Raw genomic sequence first — 27,740 nt, forward strand, 5'->3', positions numbered from 1 at the left:
TAAAAAAAATTTAAAGATACAGTTATTTTCTTCTCATAAGAAAGAATTAAGTTATATATATATAAGAAGTATTATTATTTTAAATATTGAAAATATTTTTCAAGCAATTTTTTATTTTATAACAGACCGATATTTCGATAATGTAATGATAGAATTTAATTTTTATAACAAGAACTATTTCATGCAATAACATGTAAATTGAATTCGAATATATATTTCTGTTTACAGTATTCAAATTTCTGTGTAAATTTGTATTTCTCGCGAAAGCTTCGGTATAATGGAATTTCCACTAAACCGAGAAATGTATTATATTGTAAGTAGAAATGGATGTAAGTTTGCGTGATTTTCTGTAAGGTATCGTATAAGGTTGTACTAGACGTAACGTGACAATTATTAAGATATGTACCTAAGGTTTAAGGATCATGCTTTCGGGCATCAAAAAAACCAAATGTAATTATTCATTGTGATGCATTATGATCTGTGTAATATATTGCAATAAAACTGTCTATGCTAATTACTTCATATGTTTTCTCGTTTATAAACTACACGCTATTGAAAATGCATAGAAATACAATCTTATAGAATTCACAAAAATAGAATATCATTAAATTTATTAGACTATAATAGAAAAATATATGTATTTATAGACATAGAAATGTGTTTAAACAAATTACAATATTATATCTTTAAATTTGAACAATAGCTTTACCAATGTTCTTTCCCTGTAACATACCAACAAATGCATCAAACATATTTTCAAAACCGCTTGTAACGGTCTCACGATAACGAAGCTTTCCTGCACGTATCCATTCGAGATTTTTTTGTATAGCTTCTAACCAACGGTCATCCCAACGAGTCACTATGAAACCTTCCATTTTTAACTGATTAAATATAAACGTCGGTTGAAGAATTACCGATTTTGGTAGCGATGAAGAATCTGCACTATATGAGGAAATAGATCCACATACTGCAATGCGACCAAAAGGTTTCATTTGATACATAACTAAAGAGGAAATGTCTCCTCCTACCTGTTGGAATAATAAGCAATAAATATTCTATCTAACTATGTAATAGTAAAATTCAAATATTATTTCAGTATGATATAGAAATATACATTATCAAAGTAGCAATCAATTCCTTTTGGTGCAGCTTTACATAAAGCAGCTTTAATATCTCCTTTCTTGTAATTAATAGCATGATTAAAGCCAAGTTCTTCTACAAGCCATTTACACTTTTCATCTGAACCAGCAATACCAATGACATTAAGCCCAAGAATATTTTTTCCTATTTGACCAACGTGTGAACCAACTGCTCCAGCAGCGCCACTTACAACAAGAGTTTCACCTGGTTTTGGTTTGCAAATTTCAAGAAGACCAAAATATGCTGTATTTCTAAAACAACAAATGTTAAATTTTTTAAATAAATTATTTAAAACAAATATAAAGTACAATATTTATAATGTTTATGAAAGGGGTTATATGAAATACATTAGATTATAAAATGTTTCAAATAATTCTTACCCAGGCATTCCTAAAACTCCTAAATGTAATGATAATGGAAAATTTCCAATATCAGGTACTATCTTTGGTCTTTGATTTAAGAACTCAAATTCAGAATGCTGTGGATTTACAATTGTATGTGTTCTCCATCCAAGATTGCCAACAATTCTTTTTCCAACTGGATAATCTGGATTTTTTGACTCAATAATTTTGGCTACTTGTGTACCAATCATTGTTACACCAAGTGGATACCGTTGAATGTAAACTCGCATATAGGGATCCACAGAAATATATTCTGCTTGAACAAGATACTCTAAAACATATCAAATTATACATACTATAAAACCTTCTAAAATATTATATTATTCACTAAATAATATTATCTTTTTTTTTTAATAGAATAAATTTATATTTATAATCATTTGATATATAATTAATATTTATTAATATTCTGTATTATTTACCAATACATTGTAATTTCATAGTATTAAAAATATTTAATCATCAAATATAACATTTAAATGCAAAGTCATACAATAACATGATAATGAATAATGTCTATGAAGAATATTAACAATATTATAATTGTTTCATTTAATAATATTGTGATTGTTACATATTGTGGTACTGATATGATATTTAATATTCAACTACTTGCATAATATGAAAAACAACAGAAATAAGTAGGTTTCTTTATTCTGAAAAATATCGGGCCATGATAACGACGCAGTACTGACGTGATCGATAGTAGATCACTTAATGCTTAACATATTTACATAGTCAATATATAATTATACTATTAAATTTTTACCTCCATTCTGAAGAGAAGGTAATTCTTCTTCAACCAATTGTAGATCTGTTGGTTTTGGATCTTTTTCAAAATGTTTTACGACTACATATCTTCTTGATTTTACCATTTTATTTAAATGCTTTTGACAAATAATGAAAAATGATATAGTTATAATTTGTATTACTTTCTGCAATTTTGTGTAGTTCAATAACCTACACAATATTATAAATTATATTTATAATTGTTATCACTTGTAAATGATAATATTAGTAAAATAATTTGAATATGAACTACTTAAAAGTATAATGTATTACTGTATACAGTTAAATGTATGAGTTGAAGGCAATCCGTGAAACGTTTGATACAAACTGGTAATCCTTATCGCGATGATTCTTTTATTCTTGTGCTTCCCTCTACTCTATGTGATAATTAAAATGACATTAATAAATAAACAGTTATAATGAAGTTATATAACATATAAGATAAGTTAAAGTATGTTAATAAAGTCTTTTAATATATTGATATTATATAAGAAATTAATATTAAAAGTAATTATATAAGTAATACTTTATTTTAATAATTTACATATTTTTAAAAAGACAAATTTTAATATTTCGTAACATTTAATATCTAATATCTAATATAACATTAATATACTTTATTAATACATATCAAACATCCAATATTCTATTGAATTTATCACTATAAATCGAACTTCAGCTTCATAAAATGTAAATAATTTTACAATTGAAATATATATAATAGTTTTAAAATTTACATAAAAATTAAATGCTATAATTAATATAGAAAGGTAGATATTTAGATAAACATAAATATTATTTTTATTACAATATATATCTTTCATCAAATAAGTATTATGTATTTCAAATTTTAATTATAGTACTATAAATTACTAAAGACATTTCTAATAAATTAATACAATGACCTTTTTGGATGTTTTCGACCAACAAATCTATGTTTCTTTCTTCATATTTATATCTGATTGATGTTAAAAGTTATACAATAATTATAATAATAACGTTAAATACAGATATTTTTTTATATTTTATCAACTAATGTTAAGCTAAAAAGAAGTACTCCATTTTACATTTACTAATCATGTTCTATTCTATAATTTTCATATTTCATTAACATCTTTTAATAAGAATTTGTATTAATTTCATAACATACAATGTTACTTTTGTTTATGTAAGTAATTTACCTAACAGTATGTATTATAATATTTGTCTAAACTTTATAGTCATAATTTTAGATAATAAAAATTTATATTATTCGTTAAAGAAATTAAATTATTCTTCTAATCTGTATATGAAAAAAAAAATTCATAAAATACAATCTTTACACAAGTTTTAAAATATATAAAAATTATATTTAGAATTACACTGAAAATTCATTAAATAAATTTTAATTAGTAACACCATAAATTCTAATTTATTAGTAACAAAATAATATTTTTATGATATTAATTGTATGAAAAATAATTTCTGAAAATTTATGGGTTTAGTTATGCAATATAAAATACTTACATTCTTTCACTACTTTTGGTAATTTCTGTTGTGCCTTGTAATTCCCATTAATTTAATAATTTTTGTAAAAATATTTATGAAAGTATAATAATAATATAAATAAAATTAAGATAATTGTTAATATTTTCTATAAAATACAATTTACATTTGTAAATAAATATAATCGTACAATTTCAATATACATTTTTAAAATTTTATATCCTTAACTGTTTTCTACGAAAGTTATTAAATAAAGCAGGAGCAGTAATTTCCTTAACTTAAAAAATATAAATGCGTTTAATAGAAAAGAAAATTTTTTAAAACACTATATTGCATAATTTTATCAATCTTTTAAAGTCTTTTTGATTTAAATCCAATCCTTATCTGTTCAAATAGTAGTAAATGCTAATAAATAAGTACTATGACACAAGTACTTGTGAAGAAATTCTTATGGAAGTAAGGATTTTGATAATTAAAACATCTTACATATAGGATCGAGTTACATCTATTCTAAATATCACGTGTAAAGTTTAGCTAATGAACTAATACGATCATGTGTTATTATTTTCTAATAGGATTAAAATCACACTTCTTATCATATTGTATATTATTTAGGAACACTGTTATATTTAATTTCTCGCGTTGTTACTATAGAAGTATGTATCTTATGCTTAAAAAATGAAAACGTTGTTTTCATATTGAGTCTGTAAATACACATATAATTGTTAAAACTTTTTAAAAAATTTTAGTTGTAATTAATAAATCATGTTTTCCTAAATATATATACAATATGTAAGTGAAGCTATAGATAGTTTTAATTAAAATTTGAAAAATCTGTCTTGAGCTTGATAGATGGTGTAGAAATTTTTATCTGTGGTTTTACGAGATCTACAGGTCTAGTATGTCTTTGTGCTTGTTGATGAGTAGATCTCACTGCATTTTCTAATTTAGTTTTTAATTCTGTAGATTGCGACATTAACATTTTAAATTCCTGAAATAGAAAAATTAAATACTAGATACTTGTAATTTATTTATTTATTTTGTTCTTAAATATATGTTTATCCAAATAACATGAATTAAATACCTGAGGATATTTTGGTCCTATTTTATTAAGCCATTGAAAACTTTGCTGATGAAGACTCAATTGATATTTGGAAGCATGTTGTAGTTGATCTCCCTCCAATAAATAATTAATTAGAATTGGCACAAGTAAAGTCAACATTTGTATACCTAAATAGTTACAAATGAAAGATATTAGATGTAACGAATAAGAAACGCTATTGGAATAAAAGGAATAAAATATATTTTATTATCTAATGTACAATGCAAATGTATTACTATTCTTTACACACCTTGTAAAAGATCTCCTGAATAGCATGTAACATACTTTTTGTCAAGATACTAATGTGACATTGATATACAATCATGAATTTAATATACTAAATAAAATATAAGGAATTAATACGTACGATGTGAAAGATCGGCGAGTCCTATAAGAGCTTCAACTGTGCTAACACATTCTAAGGTAAAAGACAATCCTAGATCAGTTGTAACCTGTTTACTGCTATCGCTATACAGATACTCTACTAATCTTGGAGCTAATGCATGAATATAAGGTGTACTTATTATACGTTCTGGATGTAAAAATATTGTTCTTAATGTCTGAACGCATTTTAATTTGACCTATAATATTACAAGAGATGAGCATTTCAAATTGTAAATAATACATAAAGTAATATTAAAATGTTATTACCATTATATTTTCTGATAGGAAAGCATGTCTAAAGTGATTTATACATGGAAATTGTAAGTTTGGTGCACTCACAACTTCAGATGATGCATGAAGAACAAATACTGCAATTCCTAACATCATCGCCACCTCGTCCATTTTTGTTTCATCGTTTCCTACATACATTTTTGAAAATTTATTAGTTAAATATTTTTTTGTTATAAAGAAAATTTCTTACACAATTTTAATTATAAATACCAGTTTTAGCAAGATCGATAATTTTAGCAAGCGCGCTTTGTAAAAGGCATGTCCACTGCTCCTGACTTCTATGATCTTTTGCATATTTATTTGTAGTCAGACTTTTTATACAATGTAAAGCCGCATGAACTGGTGCATCTGATGTCGTTTTGTTGCATTCATTGTTAGTACGCACTGCAGTTTCTCTGATAACTCCAGTTGATAAATACAATAGCGTTGGTAAAATTGCTATAGCTCCTGATATTAAAAAAATACATATTAAAAAATAAATATTTGCTACATTTAAAACTATATACCTACCTTGAGGAGAGCAAAGGGTTGGAAGAGACTCCATTATATTAAGTGCAGCGGCTATTAATTTTCCGCTTTCTTCAGATGGCATATATCCTCTTTGAGATAAAATTGCTGTTGTTCCACCAGGATTAGGATTTAATGCTGGTATTTGTCGAACCAAAAGACACAAACATACTTCTAAAATAGCAAACACTAATGATTTTCCAGGAGTAAGTTCACCATTTTCTTCTCCTTCCCCTAACAGATCTACATCTTGAGTTTCATTGTTTTCCTCGTGTGCTGGTGCTATTTCTGTTATAAAATAATGTACATATTTGTGTATCGAATTTTCTTGAATATATAACAAAATATTATTTACTTTTTTTACCTTCCAACTTGGTTTTCTTTCGTTCTAGCAAGTTTTCTTGTGCTGCTTTCATTATTTGTTTTAAAACTTCCATTACTATCATTTGAATTACAAAACTTTCTCTTGTTAAAAGCATCCTATAATAAAATATGCAGCGATTAAAAAAAAGAATATATATATATATATATATATACATGTTTATGGTTATATAAATAAGAGATATACCTATGAAGAACATTACATAATTCAATAGGTAATGAACGATCTGTAATTAAAACTTTACGAGCCCATGTAGAATCTAATAGAGTATACAATGCATTTAAGCATGTCTCTATATTTTGAGTAGACTCTGAAGCACGAGGACTGCACAAAGCTTCCATACATATACCTAAGATAATAAGTATAAATATGTAATAAATAAATCATATTTAATTGAATATTAAGAAGCAACGAAAATTCGTAAAAAGTATTTACCAAATAATAGATGGAAACGTTCAACATTGGTATTAGTACTGGTAGAAACATCATTATTATTATTATTGTTATTATTATTAACGGCGTTTGATGTTTTTACTTCATTTTTAGTTTCTTCTAATCCAAATCCTTTTGCATTAAGCCAAAGTGTTGCAGCATGTAGAATTGGTGCCCATGATTCAGCATAATGTGGACGGGCAGATTCCATTGTATCTGTTGTATAAAACGCTCCACCATCATGTGGTAATTGACTCGAAAATTCTGATAGAATATTTATTTTTATTATAAACTGTTCATATCTTCAATTTGAAAAACTATGTATAGTAAATACAAAAAGTTCATTATACCTGGAGGTAATGAAAGTAATGCATGATCTCTTAAGGCTGCTAGCCAATACTGACTTAAACTTAGTAATTCTGGTTGTACTAAGCTTAACAAACTTTCAGTTTGAAATTCAAATTTTCCAAAATCCTCAGAGTTATTATCATCGATTTGATTCAAATTCTGACTAAACGTATCTTTGCTGTTTAATGCAGAACCATCTTTTATCATAGCAACTACATACACCTGACAAAAAAGAAAAACAATAAATAAACGGGAAATAAAAGTCATTATTAGTATTTATTAGATATTTTTTTTCTACCTCTGCCCAAGCTTTCAAAATCGCTAGTCTTTCAAGGGTTAACAAGCTTTCATTATAAAGCTGTGGTCGTGTATGTCCCTCTCTTAATTTTTCTAGAGAAGATACAAGAAGTTGATGTACTCTACGAAGATCGTTGAGGTCTCTAGCAACTCCACTCCCAATCCAAGCACTACATGCTTCACATGCTGCAGCTGTAACATGTGATGCTGTTTCTGCTGAAAAGGCAGGTCTTAATGCAGCTCCAACCTAAGATAATTGGTTATTAAGTTACAATATATAAGAAGTAATTATAAAATTAACTTGAAGTATAAATTAATTTATAATTAGTTACTTGAGCTTGAAACTGTTCAAGTAATAAATGTCCAGGAAATTCTGGTTCAGGAACTTTTGCAAATTTGTCTATAATCTCTTGTAATGTTTTGAGTCCTTCAAGTCGCAGAGGGTCGCAGTCACTTGTCGCTGCCATAAATGCCATTCGCACTAAATCGGAAAGATGTAGTACTAAAAAGTCACCTACAATTAACAAAAATTAGTAAATAGTAGTATTTATAAATATTACAAGTAACTTAAAAGACCATACTTTTTCCTTTAGATATTTGCATTTCTTTAGCTAAAGCAAGATCAAAATGTGCTTGCTTATTATTTACGCAGGCAGTAACGATTTTCCTAACACACTGTGCTGCAAAAACTCTAGTTGGCCATCGTGGAGTAATAGTCGGTCGTTGTTTCGTAGATTCGTCAGCGTGGAATTCAGCTTGATCATCATCTCCTTCTGTATCTGCATTATCAGTATCTGTAGTACTATCTTCAACGTCAATAGTATTTCCTTCTTCGTTATTACATGTTTCTGTAGGTAATAAACATAAAGATCTCATTAATCTTACTTAATTTTGCAATTGTTATCTCGGATAATGTATTATAATAATGTAATATAATACCTGAAGCTATTGTAAGAACATCCTTACATAAAGATAACCACTGAGACAGATGATCTGCTGCTAAAATTTGCAACATACTAGTTAACGTATCATGGATGTCTTTAATTAATTTGCTATCAGTTTCCGTATCTAACATACTAAACAAAACACCGGGGAGACCAGTTTCTGTTATGACAAGACCTTCTACAATATTAGTATCTCGACTTTCATTAGCTAATGTCATTGCATGTTCGCATACTTCTTTTGCTTCTCGTTGAGCAAGCTGTCGAAGACAAGATATTGCAGCTTTACGTAAAAGTAAATGATTACTCGATAAAGTTCGCTATAAATAAAATCAATTTTAATATAGAGAGGTATTTATATATCTTCATAACATAAATGAAACAGAAATGCAATGTGGATCTTACACATAATGTAGGAACAAGAGAAGATAAATTAACATGTCTGGGGGCAAATAAATGTAATTGTTGGAGACATCCTGTAGCTTCTGCTTGTACAAGAGGATCTTGGTGGTCTTGCATAATTGCACAAGCACATAGGAATGATGAACGTGCCATACAAATTGTTGATGTGTTACCTAATTACACCAGGAATCATTATAAATGATCTGTAAACATTTTCATAAATATCATAAGACCTACAGACCTTGTAATTCTGGACCTATTGTTGTGATAAGAGCTGACAACACTTTTCCTATACATTGGTGTACATCAATATAAGAATGAGGAACATTAAGAAGGAGAGTTAATGCTAAAGATAATGTAGGTTCAACATAGCCACGAAACATTGGTCCGCCAGAATCAGCTATAAGTGCAAGAGCATGTAATGCCCATACCTAAAAGAAAAGGATAAAGTTAAATGTTTTTTACCTAATATAAAAAAATATATATTTCAATATAAACTTACTTGTACTACTGGAGATGAATTATCTTGAGCAAGTGCAAGTAAAATACTGACACTTGTATTTAGATGTTGACTAGATCCCATTCCACCCACGTATTTATGAAGACATCCTAACGCTAAAGAATGACCAGTCCTACTAGCAACATCGCGAGCAGATTTTAAGCGGTCAAAACTTGTTTGAGCTAACTCCGCCGTAAATTTGGGATCAGAAATAACTTGAGCCATTCTTCCGACAGCTTCTCCAGCTGCCCATCTTAATATCGAATTACTGCTTACTAAAGCGCTCTGTGATGTATAAAGCAGTATTAAATATTTTATAATGGATCTAAGAAATAAAAAATATTACAATATTAGTGTATGAAAATTTTTACAATAATCAAATTAGTTGCAGACTTCTTAACATCTTCTTGACCAAAACCAGTTTTTGCTTCGTTAAGACCTTTTAACCCGCTCAGTACGGCCGTAAAAACATTCATTTGTATTGCTTCTTGTCTACCAGATTTTGTATGTTTTATGCATTCACTGAAATGATCTAACATTTGCAATCTGTGCTTATTCGCTACACGTGGAAAGATTTGACCAAATAAAGATACAGAGAGATCAATGACAGCAACTCCCAAAGGTAAAGGCCCAGGAATAATATCATCCTAAAAAAATAACAACAGAAAATGAAATCATTAAATATATATTTTAATAAAATCTTAAAATATTTACTTGTGGCACAGGTCTGTAAAGACAACAAGGATTGTGTTCTAAAGCTCCAGATCCTGCAGCACTATTTGGTTGTAGCTGAAACAAATCCAATATGTAAATTGAGTAGATTCCATGTTTACTTCTTTGTTTTTACTGTAAATAGTATAAACAATACAAAACAAAAAATAAACAAATGTAACATATTTGTATGAAATTAATTATTAATTCAATGTTTAATGTTGTATTTTAACAATAAGCAAAAGCAAAACATAAAGTAATAAATATTTTAAAAAATTTAATATAAGTCATGACTATTAATTTTAATATTGAGCAAGATTTTTTATAAATTAATTTTAAATATTTGTATGAAATTAAAAAAAAAAATATAAAAAGAAAATTGTGCAGATGAACAGCAGATAATGAAAGGCTTCATAGAACATTACTCACATGTTCCAAATCTGCCCTTCTGTTTGGTTCCATCTGGACATGAGTGGAAATATGAATGTTAATTTTTATTAATACAGTAATATTAAGCCTTTTTAAAGTTAGAACTTTAGTTGTTGAAACATATTTTTACATTAACGAATGTTAATAACAATAAATGAAAAATATGTTAACAACATGTATTGTATAGAATATTACATTACATTTGCAACATATACTAACTCACAACAACATGAGAAACTTAATTATAAAATAACATCACGTACTTGATCTTCTATCGTACGATGATCAGTTTCTTGTAACCATGTACCGAGAATTACAGAATCATTAGCATGACAAACTGCACGCAATAATGAAGTTGTAGTATTTCCGGGATTTTCAGTCAATGTAAACTCTGATACCAACATTCTTAATAGATGTGTATAAGAACCTGTTTAATTTATAATATATTAATTTTTTAAACAGTACTTAACATAAATAATTCTTAAAATTATAAATATCCATAATTACCTTCAAAGGTTTGAGGTGGTAATAATAATAATGCTTCATATAAACGTAAACGAACCATAGCAGCAGGAGCCTTCAATTGTTGGCCATAATTTTTTAATACAGGCGATAAACTAAAACATTATTTTGGTATATATATGATAATATGACATTAGATCAGAAATATTTTAGAAATATGTACAAAAATAGCATACTTTGTTAACATTGCCAATGCAGATTCGATTGGTGTCAATAGTCGTCTTGTAATATCATCATTTAAGAGTTCTGGACAATGTAATAGGAAACTATGCATCGCAGATAATGCACCAGCTCGACCTTCTAAAGTTACTTGCCATGTAAAAGCATCACCTCTAGCTTTTTCACTTTCAAGTTCCTTGTTTGAACGAGGAAAAGAATTTCTCCACAATAACAGCATCCTAGGTAATAATCCTTTCACTACCGCCGTTCCTGAACGCATGATTTTTGTTAAATAATAAAATATTTTGGGTACTCAAATGCAACTAATATTTAATTATATAACACTCTGATTTTAATTTACCATACCCAAAGTCATTATAGCTCCAATTAGAAGCCATCCAGCATGTGTCCTATTTAACGATAAACGACTGTTTTGGCTTGCACTTCTCAAAAGTTCTTCTGCAGTATTAAAAATAATCTAAAACGAGATAAATAATTTTTATGTAACAAAGTACTGTACCTTTCATCGTATAATTAGATCATATATATGAAAATAATTACTTTTCCTTTCGTATGAGGAACTCCGAGTGGCGATAACCGAACGCTACCGAGAACTGCAGCTAATGCACTGCTGTATCCAGCTATTGCTTCCGGTGAACTACGCATATTTTCGATTCCATCAACACAACGGTCAATCAGAGGTGTAATTTGACTTGGAACTGCTACACAAATACAACGTAGACACCAAGATGCTGCAAGTCTAGCTGCTTGACATGGATGTACCAACACTGCCATAATGGTATCAATTAAATCTGAGAAATCAATTAAATTAGTGTTATATGAAACAATTTAATAATTATGAATTTTCTATACAAAATACATACTTAAAGATTGATCAGATAATAAATTACAAGCTGTTGTACCCAATCCTAAGATCAAGTTTCCCATTTCTTGCAGTGCACAAACTAATAAATGTTGACTAAACAATGTCTCTTGATTACAATCTTTTGCATTTTCTGGACTAAAGTCTAAGAATACAAACATAAAAAATAAAGAATAAATATAACTCTTATTAAATTATTACAACAGAAAAAACTTAAAAAATAGACCTTACCAATAGAATTCATTTGTTTTAAAATAATATGTGCTATCTCTTTACATGCAGCAGCTTGAGCTCCTTCCCCTAATAATTTACCTATAGTACCATGTAATATAAAATTAACACATTTTCTAGAATAGACAGCATCAACATGTGAACTTGCTGCTTTTGGATTTGTTACAAGGTCAAGGACATGTGCAACTAATGTACCAACATTTCGTTCGAGCCATGATCCTCCTAACATTTGAACAAATACTACATATGCCTACAAAATATTGATAAATAATTAATTGTATCATTTATATAAAATAAGTATAATGTTATCTTTTGTTTCTTCTTACATGCGTGACTCCAACTCGCACTTCTCTGTTTACGCTAGAATTTCCTTTTATTATCTCTCCAGTACCTTTTAAGAAACCTACTCCACCTCTTAAAAATCCAGACATTAAAATATTCAATACTTCGTCGAGCGAGATTTGTTTACAATTTTTATTTTGTGTAACTAAATAAAAATAATAATTAATACAATTTTGCTAATATATAATGAACAATTGAATACATTTATTTAAAATACCTGAAGGATTTTTTCCTTTTGGGGCTGGAAGTTGAGTCATTGCTACTAGTGTACCAAGTAATTTTGCAACAGCACATCTTACTTCATAATTTGAACCTTCAAATGCTCGAAAACAGAGTGTAGCAACACTTTCTATTTCAGTGGTATATAAAAATGATGCATGGTTTAACATTTCTAATAAACACTATAAATATAAATATCAAATGTAAATGTAAATATCAAATTATTATCAGAAAATTCTGGTGGGAGAATAATAGAATACCTTTGCAGCAGCACATCTTACAGCCATTACTCTGTCTGTAAGATAATGTCTAGAAACTTTATATATTTCTTTATGAACATTTGTAATTACAGATCCCATACCAGCACAAACCTAATAATTTAAATTTATACAAAATTCCACAGGTAATTTTAATTTCTATATAATGCAAAATATTACCTTCTCTAAAGTATGCATAATTTCTATTCGTGTTTGTGATTCTGCAGAACGTAAAGATTTTATTAAGATCTGAACAGTCTCCTCATATGATCTGCCCATCATTCTTCCTAATTTTTCATACATACACCCCACACAACATATAGCAGCTCTAAAGATAATGAAAATACAAAAAAATGACATAGTGCATAACAACATTTTGATAATAAATAAATGTACAAAAAGGCTACTTACAATTTTGTTGGGAGAAAGCTTGGAGAATCATCTTTATTTCTGAGAATATCATTGCATTTATTAACAGTATCAAAAAGTAAAAATGTATCACCAACACTAAATAAAGTTGCTAGACATCTTGCAATTAGTCTTCGTGTAGGAGGTCCAGGAGCTCCTTGCATATGTTTGGTTAATTGCTCTACTAGCTTTTGCTGGCATCCTTTGATATCACTCTAAAAATTATATATCATTTTAAAACAAAAATTTATAACTGTACTATATGCATATATATTTTATGTAACAAAAATATATTATCACAAAGAAATATATTATTTATATTTATGATACCTTTTGTGCAGCTATTAAAACTTTATCCAAAAAACGTAACCATTCAAATATAAAAACTGGCCTCTTAGCTTCTGGGATTTGATTAAGGGCATCCTCATTGAGAGTCAAACTATGACTCAACTCCATCATCATTTCAATAAACTAGATTTCAATACTTCTCACTTTCTTTCTGTAATTAATATTTAATTATAGTAATACTAATAATTTAGTATTGAAATTTGGAATTAAAGAATTAAATATGCGTTTAAGAACCAAGAAAAATGTATCATAAAATATACATATTATTAATATTTATTCGGAAAAAGATGGATTATTTATTTATTCAGAAACAAAAATAACGAAATTTAAAAAAACATATATAATTAAATACCTGTAAGATTGCTATATCAGTACATAAGAAGTAACATAATCTTCTATTATTTTTTTTTCTTTTTATATGATATATTTGAAATCACTCCATTACACTGACGTAAAATTGTTAGTATTCGTTCTTATTTGTGTTTCACATTAAAAACGAAAACAATGTAACTTAAATCACTTTATAAACAGCATGTCATTTACTGTTAAACGATTTTTAATGATATTTTCAACCGTTACGAAAGGGAACAATTTCTCTACGCAATTGTTAAATCTTAACTTTATTTAGGTTAGGGTAGATCGGTAATCATCTGATGAGAAACATTGACAATGAATTATTAAGATCATCTACTCTATAATTTTATTGTATTCATACTGTCCATGTCAAATTTAGTCTTTTCGTACTTCGGCTACCAACATTAGTTAAATAAAGCAAATTAGCTAAATAATAAATTATGTTAAATTGAAAAAATTAATTATGGCATATGTTATTAAACAAATTTTTTTCTTCAGGAAAAGAAAAATGTTGATAATTTTTTACGATACTCAGTATTAATACGAGATTCAAAAAATGTTATTATCACATAATAACAATATTATTAAAAATAGTAATAAAAACATGAAAAGAAGCATTCCATTTTGTTCCTTTAATCTTACTGTACAATTTTTCGAAACTTCATAAGAGAAACAAATCCTTGAAATGATCGACAATATATTATATTTGTATTAACAATTAATTTTGATTTTATAAATGAATTAATTTATTACTCTATGTACTTACATATAATTTGATGAACTATATATAGCTTTCGTGTATTATTAAATTAAATTATTCTGAACGTTATCTAAACTAACGTAACTTTGAATTTGTAATATTTTTAATGAATCAATGTAAACAAATTAGTGTTTGAATCACTTGATAATAAGTGCTTTTTATCACAAATCGCAATTTAACATCAATATCAAGTTTTAAAATCTGCTGAATGTTTATCTTTCTTATATATACTTTCTATTTTTATTTGTATTACATGTATAATTTTTATTTTTCAAACAAACTGAAATTCATTTTGGTATAAATTATTTTTTGTACATATAAATACTATCATATTCTTAATCAACTCTTAATATTTTTATCCCATCGATGATTTTATCCCAGTAAGTTGTTTCATGATGTTATTAAGCTTTGATATTATTTATTAAAAAATGTTCATTAATATTCATTGTTAATGAATATTCAAGCATTTTTTTTATGTTTAAGGTATTGTCAACTCTTTTTCTATTCATACCAATGATTACTTTGTATATTTAATGATTATTGTGCATGTAAAACTGTCATATTTTTTTTTAAACGCCGTTTTATTAATTTTCTTATCTTGAAAATAACTGCCAGCTCTTTCTAAATAAATCTATTCCAAAGAAAGATATATTTATTAGAAAAAATGATATTATTCCTCTTTCTTATGACTTTATAAATTTATTTGTATTTACTTTGTTAATATCAATTTTTATAACAATGTTAATATTTTTACGATAAGGCTTTTTAATATTTCCAAATTTTTATTCTTTTTACTAATTATTTCTGTCATGTTGTCAGAATTTCATCTATAACATTTTTATATTTTTTTAATCTTTTTCATTTTCTTTTATAATTCGGTTGTTTAAGTTCAATATTTAAGTATATTCTATAAACCATAATTAAACCTATATATATATATATATGTTTTTAATAATTTCGAAATAGTTGTAAATAATTTGAGAAAATCATAATATTACGTATTCATGTCTTACCTAAAAAATTTATCATTTTTGTGCATTTTGTCAAAAAATGAAAAGAATTTTGTATAGCACTTTTATATATCAGAATGCATGTATAAATAATATGCAAATAAACGTGAAGCTACTTTTTCAAAATTTAAATAAATATTACAAAACGAGAAAGAATTCTTCCGAAATGATAAATGAAAATTTGAAGTGTCATAAAATACTACGAAACCACTTTATTTAGATGGAGAACAGTTTACATCAATAACATTCAAATTAATCGTAGTGTCCACGTAAGTTGTTAATTCGGAATGCACTCGTGTTAAACATATAATTAATGATATAAACAAGGCTTATGTAAAATTGTGGAAAATCTTTCCATCGTAAAATCGTGAATTTGCGTTTTCTATTATTCATAAACTTTTATATTTCAGTCACAAAAGTTACGAAAGAAATACGAAAAAGAAGGTAAAGATCAATAGTGTTCCTTAGATATTCATTTAAGTATTCTAAAATCGTACAATCGCGATTTCGGGTAAGTTATCAAAGACTTAGCAGCAGATATTATGTCACCGAGTGTTATTTGAATTAAATCATTAAAATAAATTATTCGATTGCAATTCTTCACTATTTTACAGCAGCATAATTGCATAAAAGTAATTGCTGCCCTGTGGTCATAAGTCAGACAACAATTCGAGAGTTAAGAAGAATCAAACACTGTAAGAGGCCATTATAGATGTATGTTACGAAACCAAATCGAATTGATCAGAAAATTCCTACCCCAAAGAAACTGCGTGTGATCAAAATGTTTGAACTCACAATTTATTACGCCATATTCTATTCCCGAGTAATATTTTTAATAAAAGCTATTTAGCAAATCTAACCAGCAAACAATTTCCACACTGATTAAAATATAGTCATTTGACCCTCTTATATCGTAGTTAGAAGCATGACTTTTACTCATAAATTATTTTTCGCTACGCATGAACTCGTCAATATATATATACAGTATTACTATGTATAAACGTTGAAATGAAAGGTACATTCATGTTCGCGGCACTCGAGATTTATCATTAGCGGTACAAGAAGAAAAAATAGAAGTATTTATTGGCTAGACCGATTATTACGAAATAAGATTTAGGCAACGACGTTCGGAGAACCAATAAGGTTGCAATCGAAAGAGTAATGAGTTCCTCGCTGAAAACTCGAAGTTCCTGGAATATCATTAATAGAATTCAAGTTGACTGTGATTTCATTTAAATGAATTGTTATGAGAGACGAATAATGTACTCATGATTTATCCTAACAATAATATAAATTTTAACAATTCCACTGAAAGATTGTAAGAAAATCGTATCGAAAAGCAATCATGCAATTCGTTAAATGGTCAACATTCAACATTTATGAAGTTTACGATAATAGTTTTAGTATCTTGTTGAGTAAAACCTGATTTCCTGGTCAAATTTTTCTCTTTTTCCCTTTAAACATTTTCAACACATATGCAAATAGGTTCTACCACTTTCAGAAAAAAATCAGCAAGAAGTAAATGTTGAGCAAAATCGTCAACAATATAAGATAATCTTTTACTATATGACGTTCCATTTTAAAGTATTTTCCATTGAATACATTTATCGTGTACGTAGACTTCTTGACAGACGTCTTGAAAAAGGTTTGACGCAGACAATAATAAAAACTAATACACGTCATCGTGTGGAATGCCAAAAACAAGTTTCCTAGTTTTTTTATGTCATAATCGATAACAAACATCGCATTATATCATTAATTACTTCATTAAAGTTCAGATGCATGATTTATACGTTAAATTAAAAAGTTCATGGCTACTGTATAATGGCTATGCATCATTACCTGTCACTATTTAATTAATCGCTGTTAATTAATTATTGTTATGTAATTAAGATTAAGTAGTAAATTATTATTTTCTCATCAAATATCGTGAATAATTCTAGTTTTTCGGTAGACGTCAATAATTAGAATAAAAAATTATATCTATTGATTTCTTATAGTCTTTAATTGCCATGCACTATCATAAAAAGCTTATACTGTATATATTATAAATAGAATATCCTTTTTTAATATGATTAATTCAATAAATCAGTAGCAAAATGACATTGAAAGCACGATTTCTCAAGTTACTGAACGTTATCAAGGTCCTGGGTATAAAGTATCGCTATGAGAATTTACGTGAATATAATCACCATATTTGCATAACTTTTCAAATGAATTTTATCGTACGAATTATCTCTTTAATATTCATGATATAAATGTCTGTGACATTCTGAATTTTTTAAGAATTTTTTATGTGCCTTTCGATATAACTTAATGACTGTCATTGCAATGGATTAAAATAAAAAAGAAATTTCTAAAAGTCAGAAAAGAATATATAAAGATTATAAAGTAGAAAGGGAAAATCAGATAAAATAATGTAAAAAATTCTTTTAAAAAATTTCATCAAAAAATTCGTCAAGAAATTTAAAAGTAAGAGTCGTATTCGGGGAATCAATTATTTTTGCAAGAATTATTGTTCTCATTTGAAATTATGATAAAGGAATCTTGAATCCTGATTTAAGAAATATTAGAATTGTTTATGTTCTAGAAAATCAATTATTTTGCGAATTAATATATCCATAAATATTTTACTAAACTACTTGACCAATCACGCTTCCCCATAGATTTAGTGAATACCTTTATCCTGCATCTTGAGTAACTATAAACCTGCTTTTGGTACTCGGAATGCCATCCAGTTGCCACTCTGAAAAACATGATTGTGAACAGCTCATGTTTAAAGCACGTTTCGTAGAATGATGTTACAAAAAAATCATTATTTCCCGAATAATACACAACTTTGAGAAAAAATTTACTGCTATCAAAGTTTCAAATTTTTCAAGATGCAACTTCTAATTTTCATTTTTAATATAAATTATAATTTTTCAAAATATAACTTATTAATTCGTATTAATCTTTTAACTATCAAAACGGAGGACACAAAAATAGGAAATGTTACATTTTTTACAGGTAGCTATTTTCTTTATTAAAACAAGCCATGAGAAAAGAATAATGAATGAAAAACCACTATCCAAAAAATTCAAAAAGAAAAGGAAAATAGCACAAAATACTATAATACTAATTTTCAATATATATATATTTTTTTTCTAACTACTTCTTTCAATTTTTAATTTATTTTTAAAGATTACTTTAACATTTTTATAAGACGAAATAATGTAATTACTCGTATTACGAATGTTTTCTCATAAAAAATGAGAGAAAATCGATGAATCCTTTCGCTAAATCCTTTTCTGCATTTGAAATGCATTACATACTATCGGTGTACCGATGCTGAGCAACAAGAAAAATCGTAGACTTTGTCTCCATCGGTGTCGTATGGGGGTTAGTGATCAGGAGACGGTATAAAACAGAGTGAACACAAGACTCTTGCTCACTAATGACAAGATAGGGAGGGAATGTGTAGTCGAAAGCGATATAAAATTTCTTACCGGAGCAAAGTTACGTATTTTCACGTAATAGAATGTTTGAATAATTCTCGTTCTCCTAAATTCGTGTGTTTCAAGAATTTAATCACTGGGGGAATTACGTGCAGTTCTTTTTCTATCGACAACGAAATCTTAATCAAATAGAGATCATGGATGTGTAAAAAGTGTTTACTCTTGGACCAGTTCGATCTGTTGGAATTTCCAAAGATTGTACTTCTTCAGTAAGTACATGTGACATGCCATGAATTAATTGTTCTCAGAAAGTTTTGCGAAAAACAACATGCAAGACTGATTAGCAACAAGGATCGGACCTGTTATGCGATAAGGCATCTTACGTGTCATTTTAAAAATGCTGTGATAAAATTAGATTCAACCGGAATTTCTGGATTAGAGGGGATTTTTTTTTGTTTTTTAAGAATTTGACGTTTGTTAGAACAAGTCAGTTAAGAATTGATAATAATGATGCTAATTAAAAGTAGAGAGTATTCACCTAACTGTCGTTCCTTTTTAACATAAATAAAGGTCCAACGTGTCTTTCAATTGGTACTACGACATAAAATATTGAATTAAAATTCAAACGAAACGATAAATTATAATAAATAATCATTTTTCTAAACATTGTTTTAATTTTCTCCTTTCCTAAAGAGATTCAAATTGAAATGACCGGAAATTACATTTTTTTTTTAACTAAAAAGCGGTAAAAAAGGAGTCATAAAAATGGTTAACGTCCAGGTATACTGTCAATATTAAATATACAGAATATATTTTCTCCGAACAGCTTGGTAGCTCTGATTTCACCAAGAGATGCTTAATAAATACCCATATCACGTACGATTCTGCATATGCACTCTGTTTCGCTTTATATTTCAATATCAATGCAAGACGCGTCCCTGAAAGATGACAAGATAGCTCGTTCTACTCGGATCACTTAGTTTATTGTGTCTTTGAGGTGTGTCACCTGTGAGTGTCTTTAGCATATTACTTGAAATTAAGTTATTAAAAAAAAAGTAAAAGAAGAAGAAACGCGTAAATTCCGCTACTTGTTGCAAACAAATAATCTTACGAATGAATGAATTCGTCGGCTTGAAATTACATAGTCAAAATGAGATACAGATACGTGGGAAAATAATAAAATGGGTGGAAAACAAATATATTTAGTAGTGCATTCATTACTTTATTTACGTAAGTCCATGATTTTCATACTTCTTTGTTTTCTTCTTACTTTCTAAGCAAGTATAATGTTCATGATTGGTTAATCATCTTGATAAATTCTTCAGTGTCAAGTTGAAAAATGTTATGTTCCGGAAATATGTCATTCTTCATTCGAGCAAGGAAAAATAGACATCTCTTTCATTGAAAGGAAATTTTTAAGTACACCTTGTATACACCTTATATATTACCTTATTACACCTTATATATGTGTTCGAAATTCGCGAAGTATATACACGATTCCGATGAGAAACAGTTAAAAGGAGATAACCTTCTATCTTCGAAACTTTCGAAATTGTTCATGTCAGTATTCACGCTTCTTAACACGAAGTTCGTCTCTACCAAGCGTTAAAGTCACTAGACGAATTGGACCAGTGAAGTTCGAGATGAAACAAGTGCTTATTGAATCCTTAGCGTTCGAGTTTAATTTTATAAACATAACCCTTCGACTTAAATGTGATACATCTCGATGAGTAAGATCCAAAGATCCTAGACTGGTTACTAAATTTCAAATAATGTATATTCATAATTTAATCAAAGTTTATATATGTAAATATGTTTGGATACTGGTTTTTAACACTTGCTCAATAACTGGTGCTTCCTAAAATAAAGTATCGTTATATATCGTTTTCTAGTTACCTCAAACAGTTCATCGTTCTGTGAAAGAGTGAAAAGAAGTGGATCATAACATGATTAGAGAAAGGCTAATTTTATTGCAGGAAAATTCGAACTTTTTTAGAATTATTCGGTTATTTATAGCACGAAAACATATTTATTATGTCTTCTCGAATTTTTACTGTGCAATTCTTTTTTTTTTTGTTAGTCAGAATATCTACATATACTTCTAAATTGATGTCAACATGAATGACAAATATGGCAATATTTTAAATATTCAAAAACCAAAAAAATGTAGGACTGAAAATAGAAGAATCACGAACATTTATTGAACATTAAGAATGTACAAAAATATAAACTTGGAATAAAAAAATGAAGAAAAAATAATAAAGGGGAAAGGACGAGTAATAAAATGTAAACTTTTTCAATGAAATTTTGATTCATTTGTATGAGATGCAATATTTAAAACCGAAATAGGACATTAATCATAATTGAATTTATTCTATTTGAAAGTTTTGCTTAACAATTTTTAGTAGACCAATATATTAAATAAATCATGAAGCATCGCCTGTTCGACAAACATTTATCACGTTTCAATTACTCTCTAGTCACTTAACAAAATTAGAAAACATTAATCGATGACTTATATGTTTCACAAGTATTAATCGATCTTTAATTAATTTAACAACCGATTTGTAATAACGTTGCCAAGAAACGATCCATTATTCATGTATACGATAAAAGTTTACAAGCTACACTCTCAAGAACCTTTTCGTTTGTTCTGTTGCTGCAATACTATTGTCGATTAACATTGCAAATCCTCGGTACACATCAGTGACGAGCATCTACATTCGCATGACGTAAATGTATCTTAAAGCCATGATGACATTCACAAGAGACATTAGACATGGGAAAACGGAAAAAAGTTGAAAGTTCGAGGAATAGAAGGTTCTACCGGTAAAAAAGGATTATTCTCAGCTATGTAAATAACTCGCTAAAGCGCCAATAACTTCGACAAACTTGAGGGATTTCCGTTTCAAACTTGCAACACATGTGTACCCTTATTGAAACGTTTGCACACATTTTTTCGAACTTCCTGTACTATTCATCTAAGCCATGCTCAATAGAATCACTATGTTTAAAACGTGATCCTACGCGAAAGTACACAAGAGTATATTTTCACGTCATGACAATTCTGTGTATTAATAGTTTTGTAAATGAAAACCACGGGATTATTACAATATATTTAACAGAAATTAACATGTTATCTAGAAAATGAATTTACAGCAGAAACATTTTGATTTTATAAAAGTTTTCAAAGAAAATTATTTTGTGTGAATCTGATATGTGTTTCGGCGTATTATTTCACATGAATGAAAAGTCGATTATCTGATTGATCGAATTAAGGTTACAAGTATTACGACGTAAGTAAACCGATTTACTTTTTGCAGCATAATATGGCAATATTTTAAATATTCAAAAACCAAAAAAATGTAGGACTGAAAATAGAAGAATCACGAACATTTATTGAACATTAAGAATGTACAAAAATATAAACTTGGAATAAAAAAATGAAGAAAAAATAATAAAGGGGAAAGGACGAGTAATAAAATGTAAACTTTTTCAATGAAATTTTGATTCATTTGTATGAGATGCAATATTTAAAACCGAAATAGGACATTAATCATAATTGAATTTATTCTATTTGAAAGTTTTGCTTAACAATTTTTAGTAGACCAATATATTAAATAAATCATGAAGCATCGCCTGTTCGACAAACATTTATCACGTTTCAATTACTCTCTAGTCACTTAACAAAATTAGAAAACATTAATCGATGACTTATATGTTTCACAAGTATTAATCGATCTTTAATTAATTTAACAACCGATTTGTAATAACGTTGCCAAGAAACGATCCATTATTCATGTATACGATAAAAGTTTACAAGCTACACTCTCAAGAACCTTTTCGTTTGTTCTGTTGCTGCAATACTATTGTCGATTAACATTGCAAATCCTCGGTACACATCAGTGACGAGCATCTACATTCGCATGACGTAAATGTATCTTAAAGCCATGATGACATTCACAAGAGACATTAGACATGGGAAAACGGAAAAAAGTTGAAAGTTCGAGGAATAGAAGGTTCTACCGGTAAAAAAGGATTATTCTCAGCTATGTAAATAACTCGCTAAAGCGCCAATAACTTCGACAAACTTGAGGGATTTCCGTTTCAAACTTGCAACACATGTGTACCCTTATTGAAACGTTTGCACACATTTTTTCGAACTTCCTGTACTATTCATCTAAGCCATGCTCAATAGAATCACTATGTTTAAAACGTGATCCTACGCGAAAGTACACAAGAGTATATTTTCACGTCATGACAATTCTGTGTATTAATAGTTTTGTAAATGAAAACCACGGGATTATTACAATATATTTAACAGAAATTAACATGTTATCTAGAAAATGAATTTACAGCAGAAACATTTTGATTTTATAAAAGTTTTCAAAGAAAATTATTTTGTGTGAATCTGATATGTGTTTCGGCGTATTATTTCACATGAATGAAAAGTCGATTATCTGATTGATCGAATTAAGGTTACAAGTATTACGACGTAAGTAAACCGATTTACTTTTTGCAGCATTTACTTTTGTTTCAGAACCTTAAGATCAAGCAGACGAAAAAAGGAAAGCAACGAGATACGTGAAAACCAGGTCGCAACCATGAAATTTACAAACCCGTTACAACAGTTTAAAAGTAAGTAATCCTACGCACATATGTACGCCAATCGTCTAAGAAGTGCAACATAGGAAAGAACGTTATCAAAACATCTGAATCAAGCGAAGAAACAACATTACATGTACATGTAACCTTATATTAATTATTATTAATATATTATAGGAAACGATGGTAATTTCTCATCATCTTCCTGTTTTTCTTCAACGTACTAACAATCATTTGAATTACAAAACGATCAGTACGAACAGTTGACTAAATAATTCATTCTAAATGCAGACAGAAAAAAAAGTAAATGATAACATCACATCTAATCCTAAGCTATCAGTTTTTCTTTCCCTTTCATCTGTTTTCCCTGTTATTAATAATCTTTATTCACTCATTTAATGATTTCAATTACGTCCCGACTCAACGTCTCGATAGAATTTGCATCTCCATATATAATTTGCATTCACCACGATCATCGAATACATTTATTGCATCGTGTTTTATAAATCGTTTCATCCTAATTTTCATTACAATCCATCAGATCGAAGTTCAGGGATCACAGTTTAGACGATTCGCAAAGCGATAAATAAGCCAGAAATAAAGACGGAAGTCATTTGAAGACCTCTTAACACTTAGCAGAGTAAAATTAAATTATATACTTGATTATATAATGAACTATCCAGACACAATAAACTTCTATTCTATAATCAAATCAAATTCGAAAGTAACACAAAGAAACTACGTTTCGTGAACGTTGAATAACCGGAACGTTGAAGGAGACATCTAATAAGACGAAAAATACCGAAAGGGACAAGGTCAAATATGAATTATGAGAACCTCGAAACAAATATCTTGCTACAACTTTCTGTTACACGTAATATGCTTAATGGGTCCACCAAAGGAATTCCCTCGTGGAGAAGGCAATGGCACTTACGTCTCTGTTCAAAAACACGAGCTGTCACATTAGCATATTTTCAAAATAAATTAACCAATGTAAACGTCTCTGTAGTAACCGTTTAAAGGTCTCGGCCATTGAACAGCTACGTATACGTTTAAATGTAATCATATACGCAGAAGATGCTTAAATTTCGTAAGAAACTTTCAAAAAATGTTCCAAAGAAGATCAAAAGATGAGAACATCGTCGCTTGATCTTGACCTCAGATCAAATTAATTTTTATTCGAATGATCGAGAGTTTCTACTGATTTCATTGTGGAACTAGTGTTTCACAACTGTCAGAACTGTTTTCAATAAATATTTTTTATATATTTGTCCCATGACGTGAATAAATATTACCGATATATCAGAATGCATTTCTTTAAGACAGGGAAGCCGAAAGGTTCAATGCTCCTTTTACTGATAAAACATTTATCACTCGATATTACACGAGAAGTTAGGGTCTCTTATGAATGACCCAAGCCTGTCAATTGTGTGCTTTGATCGGTAGCAGTCCACTCAATCAATTTCATGATTTTAGTTGAATTATTAACAATCCGTTGATTTTTTATTAGCACAACTTCCATAACGAATGTCCGTCATTTTGCTATCTTACTTGTGTGCATTATATTGATTGATTTGCTTAAACATAAAACGTAAGAATAAATTATCTTTTATTTGTGAAATGTGGAATTGAGATAAAATTTAGAAAATTATAATTGCATTGATCTAATTGCGAATCCTGTAATTAATGTCTAAAACGAGGGAACGATATTAAAATATCGAATTACTATATGAACTGCTAACACAACTAAAGAATTTTCTATTCTCTGAACGTGTCTTGTCAACGATAATCGTTTCGATTGTTTCTCATTCAGCACACGTTATCGAGCTGGAAAAGTAAATGACATCTGTCAGCCGCGACAATTATAATTGTCGCTCACAAAGACATTAGCATTTATTACTTTCGCTATGACTTTAAAGATAAATAAGCGCACCATTTTGGTACAAATAGCGACACACGATGACACGTGTTACGATTACACTATATCAAGAAGCCATCGCTGTTATGCTATTAGTAACCTTAGGACAACTTAAATTAATCCTTAGCAATACGATATTCTTGTCGTATATTAGAATTATAACTTAACTAACCTAAACCAAAGTTATATTTAACCTGTTTTAACATGCAAAAAATTTGAAGACTTTCTCCAATTTTTGTACAATTTTATCGTGAATGGAATAGAGGTGTAATGGTTAATTAGAATCAAATACTTTTCCAGTAAATTATTTTTCAGAATTAGATCGTAGTGAAAGGATTAAATAAGCATGCTATATGCATCTATCTTAATGAGAAGCAATGTAAAAATTTTAAATAAATTATCCGTGACAGAAAGAATAATTTCATGTAAAATATCTCAGAAGATAACCGAGTAATCGTAAGTGAAAGAGCCGGTGAAGGAAATGTTGCTCATTTAGAACTAGAAAGTTATCGATCTTTCACACATACTGAGCATTTCATTAACCAAAACAATGTCAGTATCGCGTTAGTCAAGGTTAACTAAAGTCGAACGTATTTTTCTCTTGTTTTGCTTTCTCTCTTATTAATCGACGATAAGAAGACCTACAACAATATGTTATTAATGCATCATGCTAAATTAGTAATACATCGACATTTTATCGAAACGCGGAAAAATTGGTTATCTGTATGAAATTCACGAATTTCGTAATTAATGTTCTCTTATTTTCTAACATCCACTCTTATAAGTGGTGCTTGTAACGACATACGATATTTATATAACGATAACTTATTTTCAACGTTATTTGTATTCAGTGTATTCCGTCTAGATTAGGATTACAATCTCCTTAAGAGACTGAATCACTAAAGACTGGCTGCAGACTATATACGTCATAATTGCTACTCTTGATTGATACGTTTGACGTGTTTTAAAAGGTGAATAAATATGCAACAGAAATGTTACACAGAAATAAAAAAAAGTCAGCACTACGTGTGATGTTATACTATTAATCCTGAATAATCTTATGTCAAAGATAACTATACACGCGTTATTAAATAAGATATCATTGAATCGAAGAATCTCATTTCAATGAGATTGAAGATGCGGTGAAACATAGTAAGTGACTCGATGAAATATATTAAAACAGCGTAAATAATCAAAGGAAATACATTGGTACTGGAACAAATGTATGTTCATCAGATACTGGATCATTAAAGTGCTAATAAAGTTATACAAATGTAATAAATTAAAGTAACTTACGACGAATAACGCGTATAATGTCGAAGATAAGATTGTTCCATAGAAAGGGAATTTTTAAAAAACTTTGATTGCAAAAAACCAACAAATGGCAGTTAATTTGCTAGATTTCATCATAATCACTTGTAAATTATGTTATGCATGATTCATGCCACCCTGTTTATTCAAGACATATAAAAACGACCGCTCTTTAAGAATGATCGTAAATCCAATTTTTTAACAATTTTTCATCAGCGTCACTGAAAAAGGATGCAAGACTTCGGCATCATTAAATCTATATTCGTCGACAATCTGTATTACCATTAAAGTGTAGTAAAATCGTCGAAAATTAAATCCAATACTGATCGATCATTAAAACATAGCAAACGACGATTTTAATTATCGCGATAATTCTCTTTTTCCTTTCTTTTCTTTTCTTACCACTTATATATTTCGTTCTTAAACAGGCCCTCTT

General features: G+C 28.5%; 2 protein-coding genes across 2 annotated transcripts in view; one reads left to right on the forward strand and one right to left on the reverse strand.

The window, feature by feature from the left end:
- Window positions 1-276: 276 nt before the first annotated feature.
- On the reverse strand, window positions 277-14,385 carry LOC108547961 (HEAT repeat-containing protein 5B). The gene is made up of 35 exons (XM_017900696.1): window positions 14,262-14,385; window positions 13,892-14,060; window positions 13,565-13,776; window positions 13,334-13,481; window positions 13,157-13,267; window positions 12,895-13,078; window positions 12,662-12,822; window positions 12,336-12,585; window positions 12,106-12,249; window positions 11,783-12,033; window positions 11,588-11,699; window positions 11,239-11,491; window positions 11,048-11,157; window positions 10,804-10,967; window positions 10,541-10,573; window positions 10,115-10,189; window positions 9,772-10,047; window positions 9,404-9,685; window positions 9,143-9,332; window positions 8,905-9,074; window positions 8,498-8,819; window positions 8,140-8,406; window positions 7,891-8,072; window positions 7,560-7,805; window positions 7,264-7,483; window positions 6,917-7,177; window positions 6,668-6,830; window positions 6,464-6,579; window positions 6,103-6,387; window positions 5,803-6,039; window positions 5,569-5,720; window positions 5,285-5,498; window positions 1,521-1,812; window positions 1,115-1,391; window positions 277-1,028 (listed from the first exon to the last, which is right to left on the reverse strand). The coding sequence occupies exons 2-35, from the start codon at window positions 14,021-14,023 to the stop codon at window positions 687-689; spliced, it is 6,834 nt and encodes a 2,277-aa protein (XP_017756185.1). The 5' UTR covers window positions 14,024-14,060; window positions 14,262-14,385; the 3' UTR covers window positions 277-686.
- A 5,099-nt stretch (window positions 14,386-19,484) lies between these two features.
- Window positions 19,485-27,740, forward strand: part of LOC108547960 (scavenger receptor class B member 1) — an 18,180-nt gene continuing 9,924 nt past the window's right edge. The window contains exons 1-2 of the mRNA XM_017900695.1: window positions 19,485-19,739; window positions 24,011-24,108. Of these exons, the coding sequence (XP_017756184.1) occupies window positions 19,672-19,739; window positions 24,011-24,108 (166 nt within the window). The 5' untranslated portion in view covers window positions 19,485-19,671. The remainder of the gene's footprint in view (window positions 19,740-24,010; window positions 24,109-27,740) is intronic.

This window comes from Eufriesea mexicana, unplaced genomic scaffold, assembly GCF_001483705.2.
Source record: "Eufriesea mexicana isolate 0111107269 unplaced genomic scaffold, ASM148370v2 scaffold1312, whole genome shotgun sequence".
Taxonomy (NCBI): Eukaryota; Metazoa; Arthropoda; class Insecta; order Hymenoptera; family Apidae; genus Eufriesea; species Eufriesea mexicana.